A 22756-nucleotide genomic window follows, 5' to 3' on the forward strand; every position below is an offset into this window, starting at 1 on the left:
TGCTGCGCCGTCGTAACTCTGAGTCCGAGCCGTCGTATCTATGCGCCCGATTCTTAGAATCAGTTACGCATAGATTTGTATTAGATCCGACCGGCGTAAGTCTCTTACGCCGTCGTATCCTAACTGCATATTTACGCTGGGCGCTAGGGGTGTGTACGCTGATTTACGCCTAGAAATATGTAAATCAGCTAGATACGCAAATTCACGAACGTACACCCGGCCGACGCAGTGCAGATACGCCGTTTACGTTAGGCTTTTCCCGGCGTAAAGTTACCCCTGCTACATGAGGCGTACCAATGTTAAGTATGGACATCGTTCCCGCGTCGAATTTTGAAAATTTTACGTCGTTTGCGCAAGTCGTTGGCGAATAGGGCTGGGCGTCATTTACGTTCACGTCGAAAGCATTGGCTTCTTGCGGGTTAATTTGGAGCATGCGCACTGGGATACTTTCACGGACGGCCCATGCGCCGTTCGTAAAAAGCGTCATTTATGTGGGGTCACATTAAATTTACATAACACACCCCCACATCTACCACCCCCACATCTACCACATTTGAATTAGGGGGGCTTATGCCAGCCTATTTACACTACGCCGCCGCAACTTTGGTTTGAGAATACAGCACATGCCTGTCAAAGTTGCGGAGGCTTAACGTAAATAGGATACGTTACGCCTGCACAAAGATACGCGGTTCTACGTGAATCCGGGCCTCGATCTTTGCAGAGCTGGTTTAAATAGTGTGGCGCAGCCCTGCTATACTATATCCTTTTACACTGGGTTCAGCCATACATGCTGTCTTTGACCATCTCCTATAGCAGAGGTCTCCAAACTGCGGCCCGGGGACCGGATGTGGCCCTTTGCTTGCTTTCATCCGGCCCCTGGGACTCCATTTCCTTCACTGACACCAACAAAGGGGCAGAGTTCTTTTCAATGACAACAATGGAGCCCAATGAGATCAATGGCGGTGGACCATTCCTACGAATGACACCAAAGATGGGGCACAATTCCTCCTAATGACATTAACAATAGGGCCCCAAGACACCATCAATGGGGCATAATTACTACCAAAGACACCATCGATGGGGCACGATTCCTACCAAAGGACACCATCGATGGGGCACGATTCCTACCAAAGGACACCATCGATGGGGCACGATTCCTACCAAAGGACACCATCGATGGGGCACGATTCCTACCAAAGGACACCATCGATGGGGCACGATTCCTACTAAAGGACACCATCGATGGGGCACGATTCCTACTAAAGGACACCATCGATGGGGCACGATTCCTACCAAAGGACACCATCGATGGGGCATGACTCCTACCATAAAAAAAGTTTCAGCAATTAGAAAGATCACGAAGGCGGCGGCACCAGCTAGAAAGCCTATGAGAAATGCGGCAGTAGAAGTCCCACCCCCGAGCCGGAACATGTCCAGTTTCAAGTAAGACCTCCACGCTGTGACAGCCGATCAACCTTCATACTGCACCGTTTGCTTGGAGAAGGAGGATTTGGACAGGCAAGTTCTAATTTTCCCACCTATAGCTAGATTAGTAGCTCCACCCACAAAACAAATCCCTCCCCAGTAACTAGCCAATGTGTACCAGCCACCCAAAACTGATTCAGCGATCGGTAGACCTAATGATGTCACTGTGCCTTATGGAGGGGAGGACCACGGCCGCCATCTGGAATTATGGGATTTTGGGGCCCCTCCCTTACACAGCTTCAGGCATGGGACCCCTGAAGAAAAAAAAAAAAAAAAATGATTATATATATATATATATATATATATATATATATATATATATATATATATATATATATATATATATTATATAAAAAAAAAAAAAAAGGGGGGGGGGGAGGGTTTGCCATCTGGGGCCCTTTAATATATTTTTTTCCTTTTTTTTTTATGAAAAGAAATTACAAAAAAAAAGGGGGGTTGTCACCGGGGACCTCTGGGCCCTTCAATAAAAATAGGGGGGGGGGGGGTTGCCATCCAGGGCCCTGGTGACCTCTGGGCCCTTTAATAAAAAATATATTAACAAAAAAATAAACATTTATAAAAAAATAAGGGGGGGGGGTTGCCACATGGGGCCCTGGGGACCTCTGAGTCCTTTAACCACTTAAGCCCCGGACCAATATGCAGCTAAATGCCCAGAGGTGTTTTTACAATTTGGCACTGCGCTGCTTTAACTGGTAATTGCGCGGTCATGCAATGTCGTACCGAAACAAAATTGGTGTCCTTTTCTTCCCACAAATGAAGCTTTCTTTTGGTGGTATTTGATCGCCTCTGCGGTTTTTTATTTTTTGTGCTATAAACATAAATAGAGCGACAATTTTGAAAAAAAATCCAATATTTTTTTCTATAATAAATATCCCACAAAAATATATATAAAAAAAAACTTTTTTTTCCTCAGTTTAGGCCGATACGTATTCTTCTACATATTTTTGGTAAAAAAAACAAATAAAAAAAAAAAAAAATCGCAATAAGCGTTTTATCAGTTGGTTTGCGCAAAATGTATAGCGTTTACAAAATAGGGGATGGTTTTATTGCATTTTTAATCTTTTTTTTTTTTTTTTTAATAATAATAATGGCGGCGATCAGCGATTTTTTTTCGTGACTGCGACATTATGGCGGACACTACGGACAATTTTGACACATTTTTGGGACCATTGTCATTTTCACAGCAAAAAATGCATTTAAATTGCATTGTTTATTGTGAAAATTACAGTTGCAGTTTGGGAGTTAACCACAGGGGGCGCTGAAGGAGTTATGTTTCACCTAGTGTGTGTTTACAACTGTAGGGGGGTGTGGCTGTAGGTCTGACGTCTTCGATCGAGTCTCCCTATAAAAGGGATCACATGATCGATGCAGCCGCCACAGTGAAGCACGGGGAAGCCGTGTTTACATACGGCTCTCCCAGTTGTTCAGCTCCGGGGAGCGATCGCGAGGGGGCGGCTAGAAACGAATAGCCGCCCTCTCATCCCAGACGATTTGACCGCCCCATGTACCGGGGGGGGGGGGGGGGTCCCGAGAGAATATATATATATATATATATATATATATATATATATATATATATATATATATATATATATATATATATATATATATATATATATATATATATATATATATAATAAAATTGGCCCTTTAATTAAAAATATTTTTAAAAAATTTTTTTTATAAAAAAATAAATTAAAAAAAGGGGGGGGTTGCCATCCGGGCCCCTTACAGGTGTACTGCCTGTACCCCCCCCCCCCCCCGATGGCGGCCCTGGGGAGGAGCCGGGAACACAAAATGAAGAAAGCTCTCCCTGTCATAGATATCAGAAGACGTCATCGAGCCTCGCAGCCTTCATCAATAACTACTTCCGATTCCTCCCCAGTGCTAGTTACATCCTTTCTCAATAATGAAGAACGTTCTTTCCTATAAGAACACAAATTACTTTTCTCTTTTCTCTCATTCAGGTCTTTCTGGCAACTCATAGTGCAACCAAGAAGATCGTGGCCATCAAGTCCGTCATGAAGACTTCGGATCAACGTGACGACATTGAAACAGAGCAGAAGGTCATGCAGAAGGCGGCAGGGTGCCCATTCCTCACCCAGCTTTACACCACTTTTCAGACCCGCCATTCTGCCTGTTTTGTTATGAATACGTCTCTGGAGGGGGATCTATTTGATTTCACTGTAGTAAACCATTTCCCTCTTCCGATTTCCATCATAAGGCAAGTCTCATCACCACAATGAGAATACAATAGAAAGCAATCTTTAGAAGAGATGTCCTTTTACAATCCAGGCTTCAGGTGTTTAGAATTAGAAGATAGAGCCGGGTACCCCCTCTCCCTGCCCGTGGATAATGTTTATACTTAAATCTAATAACTGTAAAATGTAATTCCTTCAGAATAATTTTTTTTTTCTCTTTTATAGATTTATTTTGGCGGAAATATCCTGCCGATTGGAGTTCCTCCACAAGCGAGGTATCGTTCATAGGGACATCAAGGGAGGCAACATCAAGCTACGCAACCTCAGGAGAAGCGCTATAGGCATCCAAATGGTGTAGAGAAGTTGGTGGAGAATGGGAGGCCATAAAGACATTTTTATTAAATTAGTATATATTAAGCCTTGGGTATGCAAATTTGTCCTAAAGTTCCCATCAAGTAGGCAGATGCTGCTAAAACCCCATACACACGGGTCAAATGTTGGGAGACATTGGTCAGTTCATTAACAACCGTCTGACATTTTCGCCCGTGTGTAAGGCACTCAGTCCGACAGAAGCAGACTGCTTTGCTCAGCGGGGAGATCTCAGTACTAATGTCAGATCGTTGGTACAGCAGCTACGTCCGGAGCTGTCAGTTTTTTTTTTTAGTTCAACCCAGCAAGTGTGTATCAGACAAAAAATTTGGCCTAAACATTAAGGCCTTGTACACCCGTTAGGTTAACCTAGGACAACGGTCCTTCAGACCTATGAAGCTGACTGATGGTCCGTCGTGCGTACACACCATCAGTTAAAAAAAAAACGATTGTGTCAGAACGCGGTGACGTAAAACAACGACGTTCCAACCATGCGTTGACTTGATTCTGAGCATGCGTGGGTTTTTAACTGCTGCTTTTGCATACTATCGGTTTTGACCTATCGGTTACCAGTCCATTGGTTAAAATTTTAAAGCAAGTTCTCATTTTTTTAACCTAAGATTAAATAACCCATGGGGCCTACACACAAGTGGTTTGGACTGATGAAAACGGTCCTTCAGACCGTTGTCCTCTGGCTATCCCATCGTGTGTACGAGGCCTAAGGCATCAATGACCTCTGGTCTAGACAGGAGTGGCGCTTATTAAAACTAATTATTGAACTGTATGTTACCTGCACAAGCTCTTGAATTATCTCCAAACACCTCCTAGCATTCTGAAATGGGAAAAGAACGAAATCCTTTAACATCTTACTACAGCTCTGGTTACATGACCATCAGTTCAGGAAAAAAAAACCCACACAAACAAATATTGTTCAGAAGAGTGTCAAAGCAAATAAATGTTAGAGACGGATCTCCTGAGGTCTACACAAAAACACTCCAGTTTTGAAAAACAGACTTTATTTCCTTCCAATATATACCTGTACAGGGCACATCAGAAAATACATAAATATATATACAGTAAAGTTTATTGGCTGTGAATTCATTGACACCAGCTGTAGAATCCACCGCGGTCACTAATGAGGGATCGGAAGATTTTTTAGCCTATAAAAGAAAGGAGATGAGACTGTGTAAGTTCTGAAATTTATTTTTCCAAATATGAGAGCAAATCCATCATGGATGAGCCTCCCATTAAAGCGGTTGTATACCCGCTGAGCACTTTTTTTTTTTAACCCTGTAAAGCAAAAGGCATAATGAGCTACTTACCCTAGAACAATGCGTCGGTAACTTACGTGGTCCACGCCGAGGGAAATGACATGTTGCCTCGGTGTGTCTTCCGGTTAATCGCAGCTCTAGCGCTGCAAGTGGCTGGAGCCGCGATGTCATCACATGCGCGTGGGAGACTTCTTTCTGGCAAGGTCCGGCGTCTGCCGCGCCTTCAGCCGAGAATCCCTTGTGCGCATGCAGTCAGTGGCTCACTGCAAAGGGGAATATCTCCTAAACTGTAAAGGTTTAGGAGATTTTTTACCTACAGGCAAGCCTTATTATAGGCTTACCTGTAGGTATAATAAAAAAAAAAAAAACACACACACACACACACACACACACACACACACTTTAAAAAGGATGGATGTGGGGTATGTATGTATATATATATATATATATATATATATATATATATATATATATATATATATATATATATATATATATATATATATATATATATATATATATATATATATATATATAGTGCAGCACCACCATCATTGAAATACCACTAAACAAAATATATAAAAATCAAGCGAATGTAAACAAAAAATAAATAAAAAACACACAAGTGAGGGCTTAGTTAACTGTAAGGGGGGGGTGAGTGAGGACACTACTACCTGAGAGATATATTATATATCTACATAGAGAAAATTATATTTGAATCTTCTCCCTTTTTTGGCAAAAATCTGACATTTTGGTAAACATTCACTGCAGGACAATCTTCCAGGTGGATTCACCACCATCCTTCTGATAGAAATTATGGCTGCAGATCCAAGAACCTGGTATAACTACTTGTTCTCAAGGGGGGAGGGGGGGGGGGGGAGAGCGCGAGCGAGAGAGCGAAAAAGAGAGAGCGAAAAAGAGAGCGAAAAAGAAAAAGCGCGAGAGAGAAAAAAAAGAGCAAGAGCGAGAGAGAAAAAAAAAAAAAGAAAAAGAAGAAAAAAAAAAAAAAAAGAGAAAGATTCCCCGAAAATTAGAAAGACCTAGCGTTATTTCCAAGGAGAGCTGCAATATAAGCCCTCCCCTGAAAATAAGCCCTAGTTTAAAATGCTTGTGAACTCCTATAATCCACTCTATTACAGGAGTATATAATGTACAATGTGTGCATTTCTGTAATATAAATGCGGGGAGGAGAGCTCCGGCGGGTCACAGAAGCGCAGAGCGGCACTGTAACAAAGTTATTTGGCACAATTACAGAAACACACATTGTACATTATATAATACTGTAATAGAGTGGATTATAGGATTTTACAAGCATTTTAACTCTGTTCACACTGGGGATTCCCGTCAGGCAGGGAGGGAGAAGGGGAGAGAAAAAATCGCACATTACATGGCAAGACCTACTGAAAATAAGCCCTATTGTGTCTTTTGTTGTCAAAATTAATATAAGAGTGTGTGGGCGCACGCGCATTTTTTTTAATTTTTATTAGGAGCCTGTAAAGCAGTGGTCATCAACCCTGTCCTCAGGGCCCACTAACAGGCCATATTTTATGTATTACCTTGGGGGAGATGCAGACTAGAATATTGCAATCACTGAGCAGCAAATTATATCACCTGTGATGCATTTCAGTTATCTTGCAAACCTGGCCTGTCAGTGGGCCCCGAGGACAGGGTTAATGAACACTGCTGTAAAGCATTGCACATGCAATTTTCTGATCGCGGGTGCAATGCAGGACTCCTCCAAATGACAAGAAGCATAAATGAACTACCAGATGATGGTAGCTCTCCAATTCACAGAACACTGAATGAATGATGCGGCCGGGTGGGAAAAGAAGCGGCCGCTGTTACAATGGGGGCTGCTCATTCAGTAACAGGTTACACCCTGGATAGGGGTATATTATGTTAGGAAAGCCAAACTTACCCTTTAAATGAAAGCAAAAAATAAATAAAAAGAACCTTTGAAAAAAAATTAAAATTATATATTGCCCAACATCTAAAAAGAAATGTAATTAAAAGCAGAACTAAACCCCATTATCCTTTTCAGCCAAAGATGCCATTTTATCCTCCTATTAATCTGCAGTTGCTATGGTGCTGCACAGTGATCAGTTAGGACACCTTTGATGACAGTTTGGCTGAGAGTAAGACCCCTTTCACACTGGGGCGGTTTGCAGGCGCTATTGCGCTAAAAAAAAAAAAAAAAAGATAGCGCCTGCAAACCGACCTGAAACAGTGGCTGCCGTTTCTCCAGTTTGAAAGCCTGAGGGCGGTGCGCTGGCAGGACGGAACAAAAAGTCCTGCTAGCTGCATCTTTGGAGCAGTGATGTGTATACCGCTCCTCCACCGCTTCTGCCCATTGAAATCAAAGGCAGAGCGTGGCTATACAGCCGGCAAAGCGCCATTTTTTTAGTGTCGCTTTACCGCATGCCATGAATGTAACGATTTTGGGGAAAAATTACACTGAATGGGAACGGTTGTCATCCCGTGGCTGTATTCTCCAGCTCTATCGGTTTAATCCAAAATATAGAAATCCACCTGAGGAACGGGATACCAACATTTGGCTTTGTATCATCAATTGTAGCCATCCATGTCCTCCAAGAGTCTATGGCAGTGATGGCGAACCTTGGCACCCCAGATGTTTTGGAACTACATTTCCCATGATGCTTCACTACACTGGAGAGTGCAAGAGCATCATGGGAAATGTAGTTCCAAAACATCTGGGGTGCCAAGGTTCGCCATCACTGGTCTATGGCTTTCCACCTACCTCTTCAGAAGCTCCCTGGGTGTAATCTTGGTTGCTTCTTCTGTGTCACTAAGATCTGCGCTGCTATCTTCAGAGTCTGTGCTGTCATTGTTTTCCTTTTTATTTTTATGTTTGCTTTTGTGCTTTTGCTTCTTGTGCTTTTTCTTCTGTATTAGACACAGAAAACAAAAATAAGTTTTAATACAAGTGTGCTAAAACCTGGTGGTTAAAGCTGAACTTTAGCTAAAAAAAAAAAAAAAAAAACACACACCTCCCTGGACTGCATGAGAACCAGCTCGGCAATAAGGCTGCATTCACACCTGAGCGTTTTGTCGCCTGAAGCGCAACGACCCAAAACGCTAGAGGGGAAAAAAAACATTATTCTCTATGGAGATGGTTTACATCTCCACTACAAAACGCCTGAAGCCCAAGTTCTGGACCCTTTTTTGTCGCTCGAATTTGGGCGTTTTACATTGGTGACCCTAGACCTGTAAGGCTGCATTCACACCTGAGCGTATGTTTTGCGGCGTTTACCGCGACAAAACACGGCGTTTTTTAATGTAAAACGCCCAAATTCGAGTGACAAAAAAGGGTCCAGAACTTGTTTGGGCTTCAGGCGATCAGCGTCAGGCGTTTTGTAGTGGAGATGGGAACCATCTCCATAGAGAATAATGTATTTTTTCCCCCTCTAGCGTTTTCAGGCGACAAAACGCTCAGGTGTGAATGCAGCCTAAAAAAAAAAAAAAAAAAAAAAAAGCGGTAAAAAAAACGCCCGTGTTGTCGCGGCAAATCGCCGTAAAACGCTATGCTCAGGTGTGAATGCAGCCCAATACCCAGATGTAAATCCTGGAGCCTGAGCAGTTATTGGCGGTGTTCACAGATGTCTGGCAAAGATCAGCCTCTGACCTTGTCACCCGTTACAGAATTATTACAATGTTGCAGTTTGATCAGTGGGAGGAGGAGACTGAGGAAATGCTTCCACCTGTCTGCAGCAGATCAATGGCATTATTTCAGTCTAAACAAAGTCACAGGACTGAAGCTCAAGGACTTTTTTGAAAAAGGATACTGTTGTATATGGTGACCAGTTAGGAATGTATTAATGCAGAATTGTAACGTTACTGACAGGTCCACTTTAACAAATAAAAGAAGCCCTTCCATTGTGACAGGTTCTCAGAGTAGGTTGCTCATTAGGACCACTAATGACAAGGTCTACATGAAGCCTATGGATGTATTTCCTCACCATGACCCGTCTCACCTTCTCCTTCTTGTGTTTGTGCTCCTTTTTCAGTCTGTGCTTTTCTTTATGTCTCTTCTGCTTCGACTTCTTTAAGGAGTCATCCCGACTGAGTGAGGGAGATTCACAGGTAATCCGGGGGGTCGCTACGGTGAAAGAAAAAACAGGAAACGTGGTCTTCTATGATCAGATTTATGGTTTAGGTCACATAGTAAAAACACTCTTTTTGAACCTTCAAAATATTAAAAAAAAAATTTAAATATAAAATAAAGAAACATGTTATACTTACCTGCTCTGTGCACTGGTATTGCACAGAGCAGCCCTGATCCTGCTCTTTTTAGGTCCCCTGCTAGCACTCCTGGCCCTTCCTTCCAAGTGCCCCATAGCAAGTAGCTTGCTATAGGGCAGTGATGGCGAACCTTGGCACCCCAGATGTTTTGAAACTACATTTCCTATAATGCTCTGCTATACTGCAGAGTGCATGAGCATCATGGGAAATTTAGTTCCAAAACATCTGGGGTGCCAAGGGTCACCATCACTGCTATAGGGGAACCCAAGCAGGCTCGCTCTGACACAGAGCCCTGGTTCAGTCCCGCCCCTACTGGCTGTGATTGACAGCAGCAGGAGCCAATGTCTCCTACTGACGTCGCAGCCAATTAAGAGAGTCCCCGGAGGAACAAGGCTCTCGTGCACATCGCTGGATCTTGATGGGGCTAAAGCAGGTATTAGGGGGGCTACTGCACACAGGTTTTCTACCTTAATGCAAAGAATGCCTTGGAAACAACTTTAAAGCTGAACTGCAGAATAAGCTTCCTTCCACCATTTTCAGCAAACACACCACAAAATGTTCTCGATAACCGAACGCAGAACCAAGAAAGCTGTACCTTTACTTGCCGTGATGCTACCATCCTTTTTATCTCAGACCACAGGAAAGAGGGAACAGTAAGGTGCCCCAATATCACATTCCTTGGGCACCTACCTGACTGCATGTTGCTGAAGTCGTGGCGAGCAGGTTTGCGGGTGAAACCGTAGCCCAAGCAGGACTAGTCTGCAATCCAGCAGATGGAGGTTTATGTGTGGCCCTCTGTGGCTGAGCAGGACCAGACTTTGTAATGCAGAACAGGCAAGTTTATGTAAAGTGCCCTGTAGCTGAGCAAAATTAAACTTTGTAACCCAGCAGTGAGTGTTTACCAGCAGGAAAAGACCTGGGGAGATGTGCAGACAATCAATGCTGTATCCTGGCCTAGGCCAACAAGGCCCAGGCCTAGGGCAGCACTTTGCAGGGGGGCAGCACAGACAGTGTCCCCTCCGGCTTGCACTACACTGTTAGGCAAATTAGTTTAGCGCCCCCATAAATCGGCCGCACTGCTTCCAGTATGTGGGCGGTTGGCATTCTGCAACTGTGGGGGGGGGGGGGGGGTGTCGCTTCTAAATTTTTACCATCCCTGACCCATTGCAGAGATTTACCTTCACTTCCTGTCCCATAGCCAAACAGGAAGTAAGAGGAAATCTAGGCAAATTAAGGGAATCCATTGCCACCCCCCCCCCCCCCCCCAGGCCATCAGAACTAGTGTCCCACTTGAAAATTTCAGGGTGGGTCTTAAACTGCAAGGGGTGTGGCCTTGACAGGAAGGGGTGGGTCATATTTAAATTAGGGGGTGCACAAGTTTAGTCAGGCCTAGGGCAGCACAAAACCTAAATACACCCCTGCAGACAATATTTCATGGAGGTTAGCTTTAATAGAAATGCAGACACAAGGGTCTTGCTATTTTCATCAGGTCTCTTCCATGAATCTCCCTGATTTAGTTGCACTTTACTAGGCCTTAGATAAGCCCAGTCAACTTATCCAATGACCACAGTCAGCAAGGACACCCTCATTAGCTTTAAGGAGAGCAATGGATGGAGGTTAGCCTAATGTAAGAAACAAAATAAATAAAATGATAAATTAGATAGATATCTCTCTCTCTCTCTCATCACCAGAGCCTCCAGGTAGTAACTTCAAAAAGCAGTGTATTTTTTTTACCTCCCCCAAAAAATTCCTTTTGGCACCAGTACCTGGCCTTTTAGGTGCCGAGACTTTATTTTCGCTCTTGATCATTGTATCACTGTATGAGGCTCTAGCCAACAGAATCATTATGAGATCTCACCAGAAGGAAGTGCAGGAGGAAGCCTGGGACCAAATTCTTCCTCAGCATTCATCTTATCAGGACCATCTGTCACTGTGGGAGGAATAGGCTGATGAACCTCCGGCTTGGGCTCTGCAAATTAAAAAAAATACACATTACTATACCGAAGGATCAATGAGGCAATCCAATAAACAATCATTGTAGTTTATTAGAACTTCTGAGAATGATGCCATGTTCATTGGTGAGGTGCCAGTTTACTGTCCTTTAGATTTTAGGTGGGCCAGGCTGTAGAAAATGCCCAATTGTTGGCATTAGTGGAAGGATTAGTGCCCAATTGTTGGCATTAGTGGGAGGAAAAGTGCCCAATTGTCAATAAGAGGAATAATACCACATTGTTGGCATCAATAGGAGGAATAATGATCCAAGGGCTGGATAAAGGCAAACAAGGGGCAACATCCGGCCCGCGGGTCATACTTAGAGAACACTGGTCTGGAGAATGTGACCATTCATCAAAAAAAAAAAAAAAAAAAAAAAAAAAAAAAGGGGGGGGGGGGGTTCTTTCACACTGCCAATATGGTTGAGCCGTGCTTTTGTAGCTCCCCAACCGCTACCCCCATTTGGCTGCAGAGGCAGCAGCCAGGTATGTGCACATGCCTAGCAGGAATTAGACCCCAACGACCCATTCAAGTGAATGGGGAAATTTTGCAAGCACCCTTACAATTGCATGCAATGCGTGCGGTTGCAGTGCATTAGTGGGGAGTTCAAGAGGTTAAAGCAGGCAGAGAGGAGGCCTCCTCACCATCTGTCAAATGTTCTTCAGAGAGCAAAGCTAGTGTGAACAAGACTTTAAGCTACTTCACACCCAAGCAATTTGCATTTACGCTATCCCAGTGTTTCTCAATGCCAGTCCTCAAGGCGCACCAACAGGTCATGTTTTCAGGCTCTCCATTTTGCACAGGTGATCAGTTTCACTGCCCTAGTAATTAACACAGCGGTTCCATCAGAGGGAAATCCTGAAAACATGACCTGTTGGGGGCGCCTTGAGAAACACTGCACTATACCATAGGATTTATCATCTCCACAGTAATAAGCTTATTGATAAAAAACAAAAAACTTTTTTTTAATAAAATTATCAAAATGTTTCCCAATGCTTTGAAGTAGAGACTTTAAATTCCAGAAACCAATCACAGAAGAGAGCCTGACCTCTTACTATAGAAGGCAGTGACGTCTCTGGCCTGCTGTCTTCAATCTCTTCCCTGGGCAATGGAGAATCCTCCTCCTCGCTCTCCTCTTCCGATGAGGACTTCTCAGAGGAATCAGCAAATATGGCTTTAAATAAATCTATTGGAGGTCTCGTCTCCTCCTCCTCCACTTCTGCATCCTGATCTACCTGGCTCTGGAGGACCCAAGGGATATAAATAATGTCAGTGACAACAAACCTGTATAAGAATTGAACCAATGTTAAATCTGAGCTTTATGTATAAATTCTACAGCGACAGATCAGCCGCAGCGCATACAGTGGGGAAAATAATTTAATCTCCTGCAGATTTTTTAAGTTTGCGCACTTACAAAAAAAATATGGAGTCTATAATTGTTATCATAGGTGTATTTTTAAATGATAGAGACAGAATTTCAACCAAAAATCCATTAAAAAAAAAAAAAAAAAAAAAAAAAACACACCCCGAAATGATGCAAATGTTATAAACCGAGTTGCAGTTCAGTGAGTAAAATAAGCATTTGATCCTCTACCAACCAACAATCATTTCGGCTCCCACAGACTGGCTACAGTACACAGACCCGTCAATGTAAGAAGGTGCTCTGTGTTGCATACACGATCACTTCCTGGTCAGGATCAGCTGACGGCGAGACGCACTCGTCACTTCTGGTTTAGCCGTGGTAGTCACTCCCTTAAAAAAATGATATATACATACATCACTTTTTTAAAATTTTCAAGGGCGTGACTACCACAGCTAAACTGGAAGTGACGAGTGTGTCTCATCGGCAGCTGATCCAAGTTATTCACTCACTCATCCCCCAACAGGAAGTGATCGTGTACGCTGTGTATGCAACACGAGCAGTAGCAGGGACAGCGGAACGGTGACTACACTTGATTATTTACCATGTTCCATTAACAGTTTTATTGTGTACGTATATCGGAAGGAGGGCTGTATGTATTTGGGGGATTTTTTTTAAATAAAAAAAACAGGATTACGCTATTTTAGTATCGTTTGTATTTTATGATCCCGATTGGAGTACAACATATATTTGCCTTCTAAGTTTATGATGGGAATCTAGTTGAAGGATATTATTATTATTATTATTATTATTCAGAACGTTGAGCAAAAAACGTCCTTGGTGAGTGTAACCCCCCTAGGGGGAAGTGTGTCTCACTTGGTGGAGACTGGGGGTCTGTGTAGGGTGCACATGCTGACTACTACCACCTAGTATCGCCCCCTCTTGATTTAATTGCTACATCATCATATATATTCAATGTGGAGTTGATACTTATCAATATCCAATATTAGTGCTGTTATAAACAGACTGTTGCAAAAATTGTGTTATTGTATAATAATTCCGTATCATAACTTTTAAACGGCTGCTGTTCACTAGCTCCTATTCATTCAGTGATTGTATATGTAATGCATTTCTATTAAGGTAACTCAGCAAGAGTAAGACTATTTGGCGCCTGAGTGGTGAAGTGTGTGTGATTGTATATATATATATATATATATATATATATAGCGAAACTATGTACAGCAGCCTGCCGACACCTCCAACCACCTATGTTCTGCCTGCATTACATAGAAATAATAATTAATAAAATGTATTATATAAAAAAAATATTATATATATATATATATTTTATATAATACATTTTATTAATTATTATTTCTATGTAATGCAGGCAGAACATAGGTGGTTGGAGGTGTCGGCAGGCTGCTGTACATAGTTTTTTGAAAAGATCACATGTACAGCAGCCTGCCGACCCCTCCAACCAGCTATGTTCTGCCTGCATTACATAGAAATAATAATTAATAAAATGAATTGTATAAAAAAAAAAAAAAAAAAAAAAAATCAGAGAAAGACTTTCAGTCCAGTAGAAGAGCCAGTACAAGACTGAAGGGAAGGCCGGAGGTTACATGCAACTCCTAACCATCAACCAATACTGAAATATCAGTTCTAAGTGGACAGCCTTTAAAAACTTTCTGCCTGTTTTTTGCATCACCATCTTCTAAAAAAAATAAAAAAGCAGATTATCCCATAAATGGCAATAAAAAGCTGGCTGGTCATATGATTTTTCTATTTAAAAAGAGAAAAAAAAAAAAAAAAAAAAAAAAAAAAACACACAACCACATCAGGATTCACACCTGGCTGGAGGTAGCCGCTGAGACAGTAGGAGGCGCTCTCTTCTCCTTCTCTTCTTCCTTTTCCTCCTTGACATCGCTCTGGCTGCGAGCCTGGCTGAGGAACGTGCTCAGAGGGTCTTTCTTCTTCTCTGTGGAGGACACATCCCACCTGGAGGACTTCTTTTGCCCTGAAATACATGTTTATGTAGTATTAAACCCCCAAGTTTTGTAGATGTATTTCTATAGATTCACTCTATTAGTTGAGCTTTCACATTTTTATCCTTTACAGATACATATTGATCACTGCTGTATCCCATCTCCAAGCTGCTTTTCTGAAGTTCAGATCGGGGAGAATACATTGTGAACATCAGGCAGTCAACGCCTGGATACATGTGCTGGGACTATGTCACATGATCCTTTGTGCAGTTCTCATACAGCGCATGCGTGTCCACATCTACAATCTATAAAGAGGAACTTCAACCCTTTGGGGTTCATTTTGAACCCTTTCTTACCTTGTCCACTGTTGCCGAGCTATAATGGCGGCCTCCTGATGATGCAGCCATGTTACATATTAAAAAAAAAAAAAAAAAAAAAAAAAAAAAAAAAAAACACACACACACACACACACACACACACACACACACACACACACACACACACACACACACAAAGTCCATCTAGTTCAACCACAAAAAACACACCACACACCATGCAATTAATTTGCTCCGGTCAACTATGCACTCCTTATGTAGTGCACATCTCAACCCTGCACATAGCACACCCTCAACCCTGCACCTAGTGCACCCCATAGCACATGTTAGTGCAGTTTGGCCACACCCACAATTTAATGCAAACATAATGATATGCAGTAACCTCTAGTAACCAGTGAACAGCAATGACCTGCTGTAATCTCTAACAACCAATCGATGAGCAATAATGATGTTCTGTAACCTCTAACAACCAATCAGTTAGCAGTAATGATGTGCAGAACCCTCTAGCAACCAATCAATGAGCAGAAAACCTCTAGCATTTAAATCAGTGAGCGGTATTGATGTGCTGCAACTTCCGGCAACCAATCCGTGAGCAAAAATGGTTTGCAGTAACCTCTAGAAACCAATTAGCGAGTGGTAAGGATGTGCAGTAGCCTCTAGCAACTAACCAGTGAGCGGTATTGATGTGCTGTAACCTCCAGTACTGCTCACTGACTAGTTGGTAATGTGTTTAGTAACCTCTGTCAACCAATCACAATTGCTTCCCGATCTGCTGCAGTAAACTCATTTTCAGTGTAGCTGCCAATTACTGTATGTCTCAGAGCAGAGCATGGGGGCCAATAAAATGTTTGCCCAGGGTCAAATCAATATATCAAGACTGCCATGGTTGTGTCAACTACAGGATACTGAAAATTGCCTTCTGCAAGCACAAATAATGAATTTTTAAAAACTGTGCCATGTCATGACCCCCCCTTACTGTTGTCCGAGATCTCTGGGGCTCTCTCCGATATCGCTGCACAGGTCGTCGATGGTTGTGGTTCAGGAATAGTCAAGAAGTTGAACACAGAATATTTGTCTCTCTTTACTTTGGGTAGCCCAATCAAAGTGGATCTAAAATGCACAAAAAAAAAAAAAAAAAAAAAGTCAGTGGAGATGGGTCACACAGCGTCATAATAAATAAATAATATATCAAAATATATATATATATATATATATATATATATATATATATATATATATATATATATATATATATATATATATAAATATATAAATATATAAATAAAATGCATGCTACTCCACATTGGGTACTTTGCAGCTCTTTGTGTATATCACCTTCCCCATAGGTCGAGGAATCCATGCGTTTCTTTAGCCTCAATGAGCTCTAGGCAATCACCTAGTCTGTATCGTCACCAAATGTACATGTAATACAACTACCAAAATCCATTATGACAACAGAGTGTATTGAATTGTTAAAATTCTTAGGAAGAAAAGGAAGAACCGAGGACAAAACGGCGAATCAGCCTGTTTAAAACTCAATGTGTACACTTGGATAAACCTGAAAAGCAGGCTACCGTTAAAAAAAAAGGTGAGGTTTCCTTTCACAGCTGACATTTTGATAAATAAATCTTAAAGCATGTACGTGAGTGAAGGGACGATGTCACGGTGGAATCTGAGGCCTCCAACAGGAGGATCTAGAATGGTCAGGCATGTCTGGGCCTGCACAGCTCCGCCATGAATGGCATTCCCCTGCAGCTTACTGTGGATAAGGATCAGGGATGTTGAAGCGTTTACACAGCAGTTTGTCCGGGTGCCATTCAAATTGATCTCTGGTCAGCTTCCCAAACATTTTCATTTTCACCGCTGCAGATTTGTCATCCATATCGCCCTGCGGGAGAAACAAACATGTGAAAAGGTGATTAAACTACTGTCTGCAATTTAACATAATAAATACAAACACTATACTACACAAAAAAAATACTGCTGGGGGAATCTCTGGATTGAAGATGAACATTGCAGCAAAAAATGGTTTTGCCGATTAATCTTTTAATTTGCCATTCATTTTTATCCTGGTATTTTAGTTCAGCTTTAAAGTGTAAAAAAATTATTGTATCATGTTCCTTTAAAGCATGTTACGCAGCACAGTGCTTGCTGTATCATTTGGCCTCTTCTAGCACCTGAAATACCTGGCTGAGATTACTGGTTCTGCCCTCCCCCTGTAAACTGACCACGGTTATCATGGCTGCTAAACCCCGACACCGTGGTCAGTTTACGGGCCTCCATCATCTGCTCTCTCTCTCCCCCACATCCCTGCCTGTCAGCTCCTAGATTCCCCCCTCCTGCTGCAAAAATAACCGTTTTCGTTCTATAGTTCCCTCTGTTAGATAGCACGATACTCCGCAGCGTAAGCGATTTACAAAAATATGCTGCCCAATACCTTATTTCCGAGTGGCGCTCACGTGACTGCCCGCTGGTCTCCGCCTCTCCTCCTCCTGGCTGATGTCAGTGGGGTATATCCAGCCCCTCTGCCTGCAGCTTTTAGATCGGGAGAGGAGACGCGAGCGCCGATCGGGGCGCGGGAATAAGGTACGAGGCAGCATATTTTTATAAATCACATACACTGGAGAGTATCATGTTAACCAACAGAGGGAACTCTAAAAACGAAAAAAAAAAAAAGTGGCTTTATAAACACTTTAAATAATTCATATATTTATAGATTAGGCTATTAATATCCAGAACATCCCATCAATACGAAAGGAATTTACAAAAAACAAACAAAAAAACAAATTTTTGAGTGATTTTTAAAAGGGAAAACTAATGATGTTGTGCAGTCAGATTTGCCTTGCAAGATAAAACACGATAGTGTATAAATATTATAGAAATCTGTGGGGTGGGAACCTCTTGATCCATGGGAACTTCCACTTTATCCGAATCATCTTCCCGCTTTCCTCGGGTGAATCGGGAGGACAGAGAGGAATTGGTCGGCTTGTACAACATGGCAGACCGCATGAACTCATCCTGCTCACGGTGTTGCTCCCATTCGGTCATTTTGGAGTCCAGGCTAGTTACCAGAGCGTCTGGAAAATAAGCAGAATTTACTGATCGTGGTCTATAATTTGCAGCACATTTAGGCTTGTGTATTAATGGGATTCCGCTGGGGTTCTTTTCCGACTGCCGCCAAACTAAATACATGTATGGTGGGTCTGGTGCCGATCACTATCTAGCATTAGGGACTAGGGATGCACTAAAGGTCCGTATGGATTTTTTACAAAATCCATACTAGATTCAATGGGCCTGCCTTCTTTTTTTCATGCCTTCTTAACAGCTATACCAGATGCTCAAAGATAAGGGTCCGGTATGTACTTTTAGTGGAATCTTCATGCCCCCCCCCCCCCCAAAAATAAGGGGTCACCCATTAAAGTGGAGTTCCACCCAATTTTTAGAGTTCGCCCACCCTGCATTGCTCATCACATTGCCACCAATTATCAGAATGTTTTTTTTAAAGCTTACTCCCTTTTTGCTATGAGGCAGGTACACGTTCGTCATATTCGGCCGCCCATTTGCTTCTGGGATAGAAGGGTCATCAATCCCAGGAGCCAATGGCCAGTATCCGCAATACAATGAGTGGGCCACGCTTTGTACTTTTGGGTAGCCAGCAGCACCATATCCCGGAAGAAGCTACGAGCGGGCTTCAGATGCCCACATTGAAGATGGGAGCCCGTGAGATCCCCAAGTAGGTGACCGTGAATAATATTCAGAACTATCTAAGAAAAAAAAAAAAGAAAAGGCTACACCGACTACATATGGCAGAATAGGGGTGGGGGTTTGGAAAAAATAAAAGGCTGGAACTTTGCTTTAGAATCCAATAAGCCCTTTATGCGATAGTATGGGCAGATGACAGGTACTCTTTATGGTCCTATTGGGGGGTCTTCTGAGAATCCCAGAATAGTGATCACTTTTAATCGGAAAGCCAGTACCAAGTCGACAGCTGCTTGATTTAACCCCTTCTCTACCATGCGGTTTATAAACATAACGTACTTTGTTAGACAAATGGTTAAGGCAATCGGCAGCTGCTTTGTTTGCAAGTAGGCAGCCGAATCTGTCATTTACAGTGCATTACGTTGGCAGCACAGGGCACCATGACAATGGGGTACAGAAGCGCGTCCAGGAGATTGGTAAATTTTTATTTTTTCTTGAAAAAGGTGAACTTGCCATTTAAAAAAGGTCTTAGTTTGTCATAAGCCATGTTCTGGCCGATTACAATCAGATGTGGGAAATTACAAAGCACATTTTGACCTTGTATCTAATTGAGGTCTGACCATCAGTGAGTCACAGCCGAGCAAAAAGGAGCTCCACTTCTACAAAGGCTTAGTATGCCCTTAGCGTCTCATTGCCTTGATTATCATGTGGTATAAAGCAAGGATAGGAGAGCTTTATAGAAACTGCAGACAAAAATGAAATGCTGCAACAAGGAGCTGTTGAAATGCATTTACAAGTAGTTTCAACAAAAAGAATAGATTTCAGTAATAAAGGGCCATGCTACAAAAAGATGGATAAGTTCACCTTTTCAGAAAAAATAAAATGCACTTTTTTCCTGGAAAAAACAAAAGAAACAGCATTTATTATTTTTTGCTGCACGAGTCCGTAAACCATTGCACCAGTGGTCAAGCAGGTCTCAGGTGTATGAGGAAGCCAATAAATGCTGAGAGGAAGAATGAATGAATGAATGAATGAATGAATGAATGAACACAGCGCACTCACAGCACCGTGGTAGTTCATTGAAAACTACAACCCGACAGCCGCGAAGGCTGCTGGACACTGTAGTTTTCCCATTCACAGAGTGCTGTGAATGAGTGACGCAGAGGGATCGGGGAGGGGGGGGGTGTGCATGTATATATAACACACACACCCCTAGACTGTGCCTGAACTGAGTGCTGCAAAGCTCCAACCACAGTAAAATGAGACAGGAAAAAGACAGGACATTGGGGTTGATTTACTAAAGAAAAAAAAATATATATACTGTGCACTTGCTCCAGAGCTTAGTAAATGAGGTAAAGTTCGCTTTAAAAAAAAAGAATACTTAAAATCACATGCAAGGAAAAAAAAAAAAAAAAAATTTTTGTTTGAACATGATTGGAAGAAACCAGCAGAGCTTCCCCTCATTTCAGAACCCTCAGATTTAGAGCAAGTGCATAGTATATTTGCCTTTAGCCAATCAACCTCCCCTTGTCAATGTATAGTGTGCAACTATTAGAGATTTTAAAAAAATATATAAATAAATAACGATTAGCTACCTTTCTGTCCTTCGTGGAGTTTCCGGGTGTATATTTCATATCTTTTCTGTTTTTCTGGATTCCCCTCAAAGGGCCGGAATTCTGACGCATTTGGCGGTATGAGCCGGCGGTCAAGCAACTCATCCTGCCTCTTGTTTTGTGCCTCATCTGCGGACGCGGCCTGGAATCGGTTCTTCATAGCTTCCTGTGCGAGTTTCTGTGCTTTTAGCCTCTGATCCTCCAAGGTCTGCGTCACGTCTTTGATCCTTTCCCGGTCCTTGTTGGAGAGGAGGTCTAGGACAGAAGGAGCTGGACCTAGGGAAATAAAAATCACAAAATGTGGCATTATTCCAATTTGTCGTGTTTTTATTCTTGCCTTTATGTTGCCTATGCCAGCATGTATTGGCATGGGTAATATGCAGATAGTTTAGAGTTAGTCCCACCATTTCTGACCCTGGCCTCTTCTATGCACTTCAAAGCTCTCTGCTGTTCTTGCACTACACAGTCCAACCACTGCAGTAGTGGGGGCTGGTGCTAAACTTTTTTTTTTGGGGGGGGTGTTTGCTGGCACTCAGTCCTCCATGGTCCCCCGAACTCAGTTAACCCACGGCTTCTCCTCCCAGCCAAACCAATGTGCCACCCGTCTTGATTGGCCAGGAGGTGAAGCAGGAAGATCATAGCGAATATTGATTTGCTAGTGTCACAAGTGGGTGGGTTCGGGGCGCAATGAGCCTAACCTTTAAGCCAATTCGAGCCTCCAGCTCTAATCAAAAAAAAAAAAAAAACACCACCTCATAGAAACCTATGAGTCCGGCACCCTGCATGCAAACTAGGCTGGGGTTTAATGGACCGTCCGCTCCTGCACTGCAGACCGCTTTTCCTATACCTTGCTACCCAATGAGGATCACAGCCTCTGGTGACCTGACCCTGTCTTCCGTTTCCATGTCTGACGGTTATAGACCCTAGCCTGCATCCGGCTACGAGTTAAGCTTATGCCCTGATGTTTTCTCTGTATCCTGGTTTCCATGCCGCTACCTTCTCAGCATCAAACACTTCCAAGTTCCAGTGAACCCAGTATGGACATCCCAAGCTCTCTTGCCACTTAATGCCCTGGCACCACACTATCCAAAGAAAACTGGACTCAAGGGGGTATACAGGCTGCCCTCACCACCTTAAACTCTTAAAGCACCAGCGATTTATTTTTTTTAACATGCAAGGTAAAGTTATAACGTGCGATCTACCTTAGAACTAGGCCTTGCAGCGGTGAGCTGTCATGGCTTCCAACCCGGTCTTCCTTCCGGGTTTGCAGACTCCAGCTGTAAGACTGGCCGGAGTCTCGATGACATCACTTCCAAGCATGTGTACAGTGATGTCACTGGCTGCATGTACAGTAAATATCTCCTAAATGGTGTACGTTTGAGATATTTACAGTACTTCTAGGTACGCCTTATTATATTCATGCATGGGAGTGTACTCCCACTTTAATTACTGACCCCAAGATCTCCGTGAAAATATGAGGTTGAGCCAACCTGCTTGATCTAGAACAGGGGGGGGGGGGGGGGGGGGGGGGGTCTTTAAACTACAGCCCCTCCAGGTGTTCTGGAACTATAATTCCCATCATGCCTAGTCATGTCTGTGAATGTCAGAGTTTTGCAATGCCTCATTGGATTTCTATTTCCGCAACAGCTGGAGGGACCTAGTTTGAGGATCCCTGATCTAGAAGGTATGTCCTCATCAGAACTTTGACATAACAGGGGAGATTGACGAAATCTGCTGCAGCTGTGAATAGCAACCAGTTTCTAAGATATATTGTTAATGCTTACTTAAAAAGGAGAAGTCCAGCCTGAGCATTTTAGGTTTGGCTTCTCCTCTGAGTCACAGGAGTGCAATTAGTTTTGCACTCCTGTGACCCTTTTCCAGCGGAGAGCGTTCTGAAGTCCGCTCTCCGCTGAAGTCACTGCTAGGAGTCGAGGCAGTGCGTCAACCCGACTTCCGAAGTCTAGATCCGCCAGCTGCTTTGACGGATGGCAGTCTCGGCGAGCCACCGAGACGGCCGCTCCCTGCCCATTCACAGCTTAGTGCTCCAATGAGGAGAGAGAACCAAGCCATCAGCGGTGTTTGGTTCTCAGTGCAGAGATGCTGGGGGACAGATGCGGCATCAGTCTGATGCTGCATCCACCCAAGTAGAAATATTTAATAAA

General features: G+C 42.9%; 1 protein-coding gene across 2 annotated transcripts in view; it reads right to left on the reverse strand.

The window, feature by feature from the left end:
* Positions 1-5075: 5075 nt before the first annotated feature.
* Positions 5076-22756, reverse strand: part of GPATCH1 (G-patch domain containing 1) — a 34335-nt gene continuing 16654 nt past the window's right edge. The window contains exons 11-20 of one of the 2 annotated variants that reach the window (XM_040329448.1): positions 20577-20870; positions 18181-18359; positions 17043-17170; positions 16259-16392; positions 14813-14979; positions 12648-12840; positions 11466-11576; positions 9340-9464; positions 8106-8251; positions 5076-5236 (exon numbers count right to left, since the gene is read on the reverse strand). In XM_040329448.1, coding sequence (XP_040185382.1) covers positions 5209-5236; positions 8106-8251; positions 9340-9464; positions 11466-11576; positions 12648-12840; positions 14813-14979; positions 16259-16392; positions 17043-17170; positions 18181-18359; positions 20577-20870 — 1505 coding nt within the window. In that variant the 3' untranslated portion in view covers positions 5076-5208. Of the gene's footprint in view, positions 5237-7816; positions 7951-8094; positions 8252-9339; positions 9465-11465; positions 11577-12647; positions 12841-14812; positions 14980-16258; positions 16393-17042; positions 17171-18180; positions 18360-20576; positions 20871-22756 lie in introns of those variants that run through there. The other variant, XM_040329449.1, reaches the window with a different exon arrangement.

This window comes from Rana temporaria, chromosome 11, assembly GCF_905171775.1.
Source record: "Rana temporaria chromosome 11, aRanTem1.1, whole genome shotgun sequence".
NCBI lineage: Eukaryota > Metazoa > Chordata > Amphibia > Anura > Ranidae > Rana > Rana temporaria.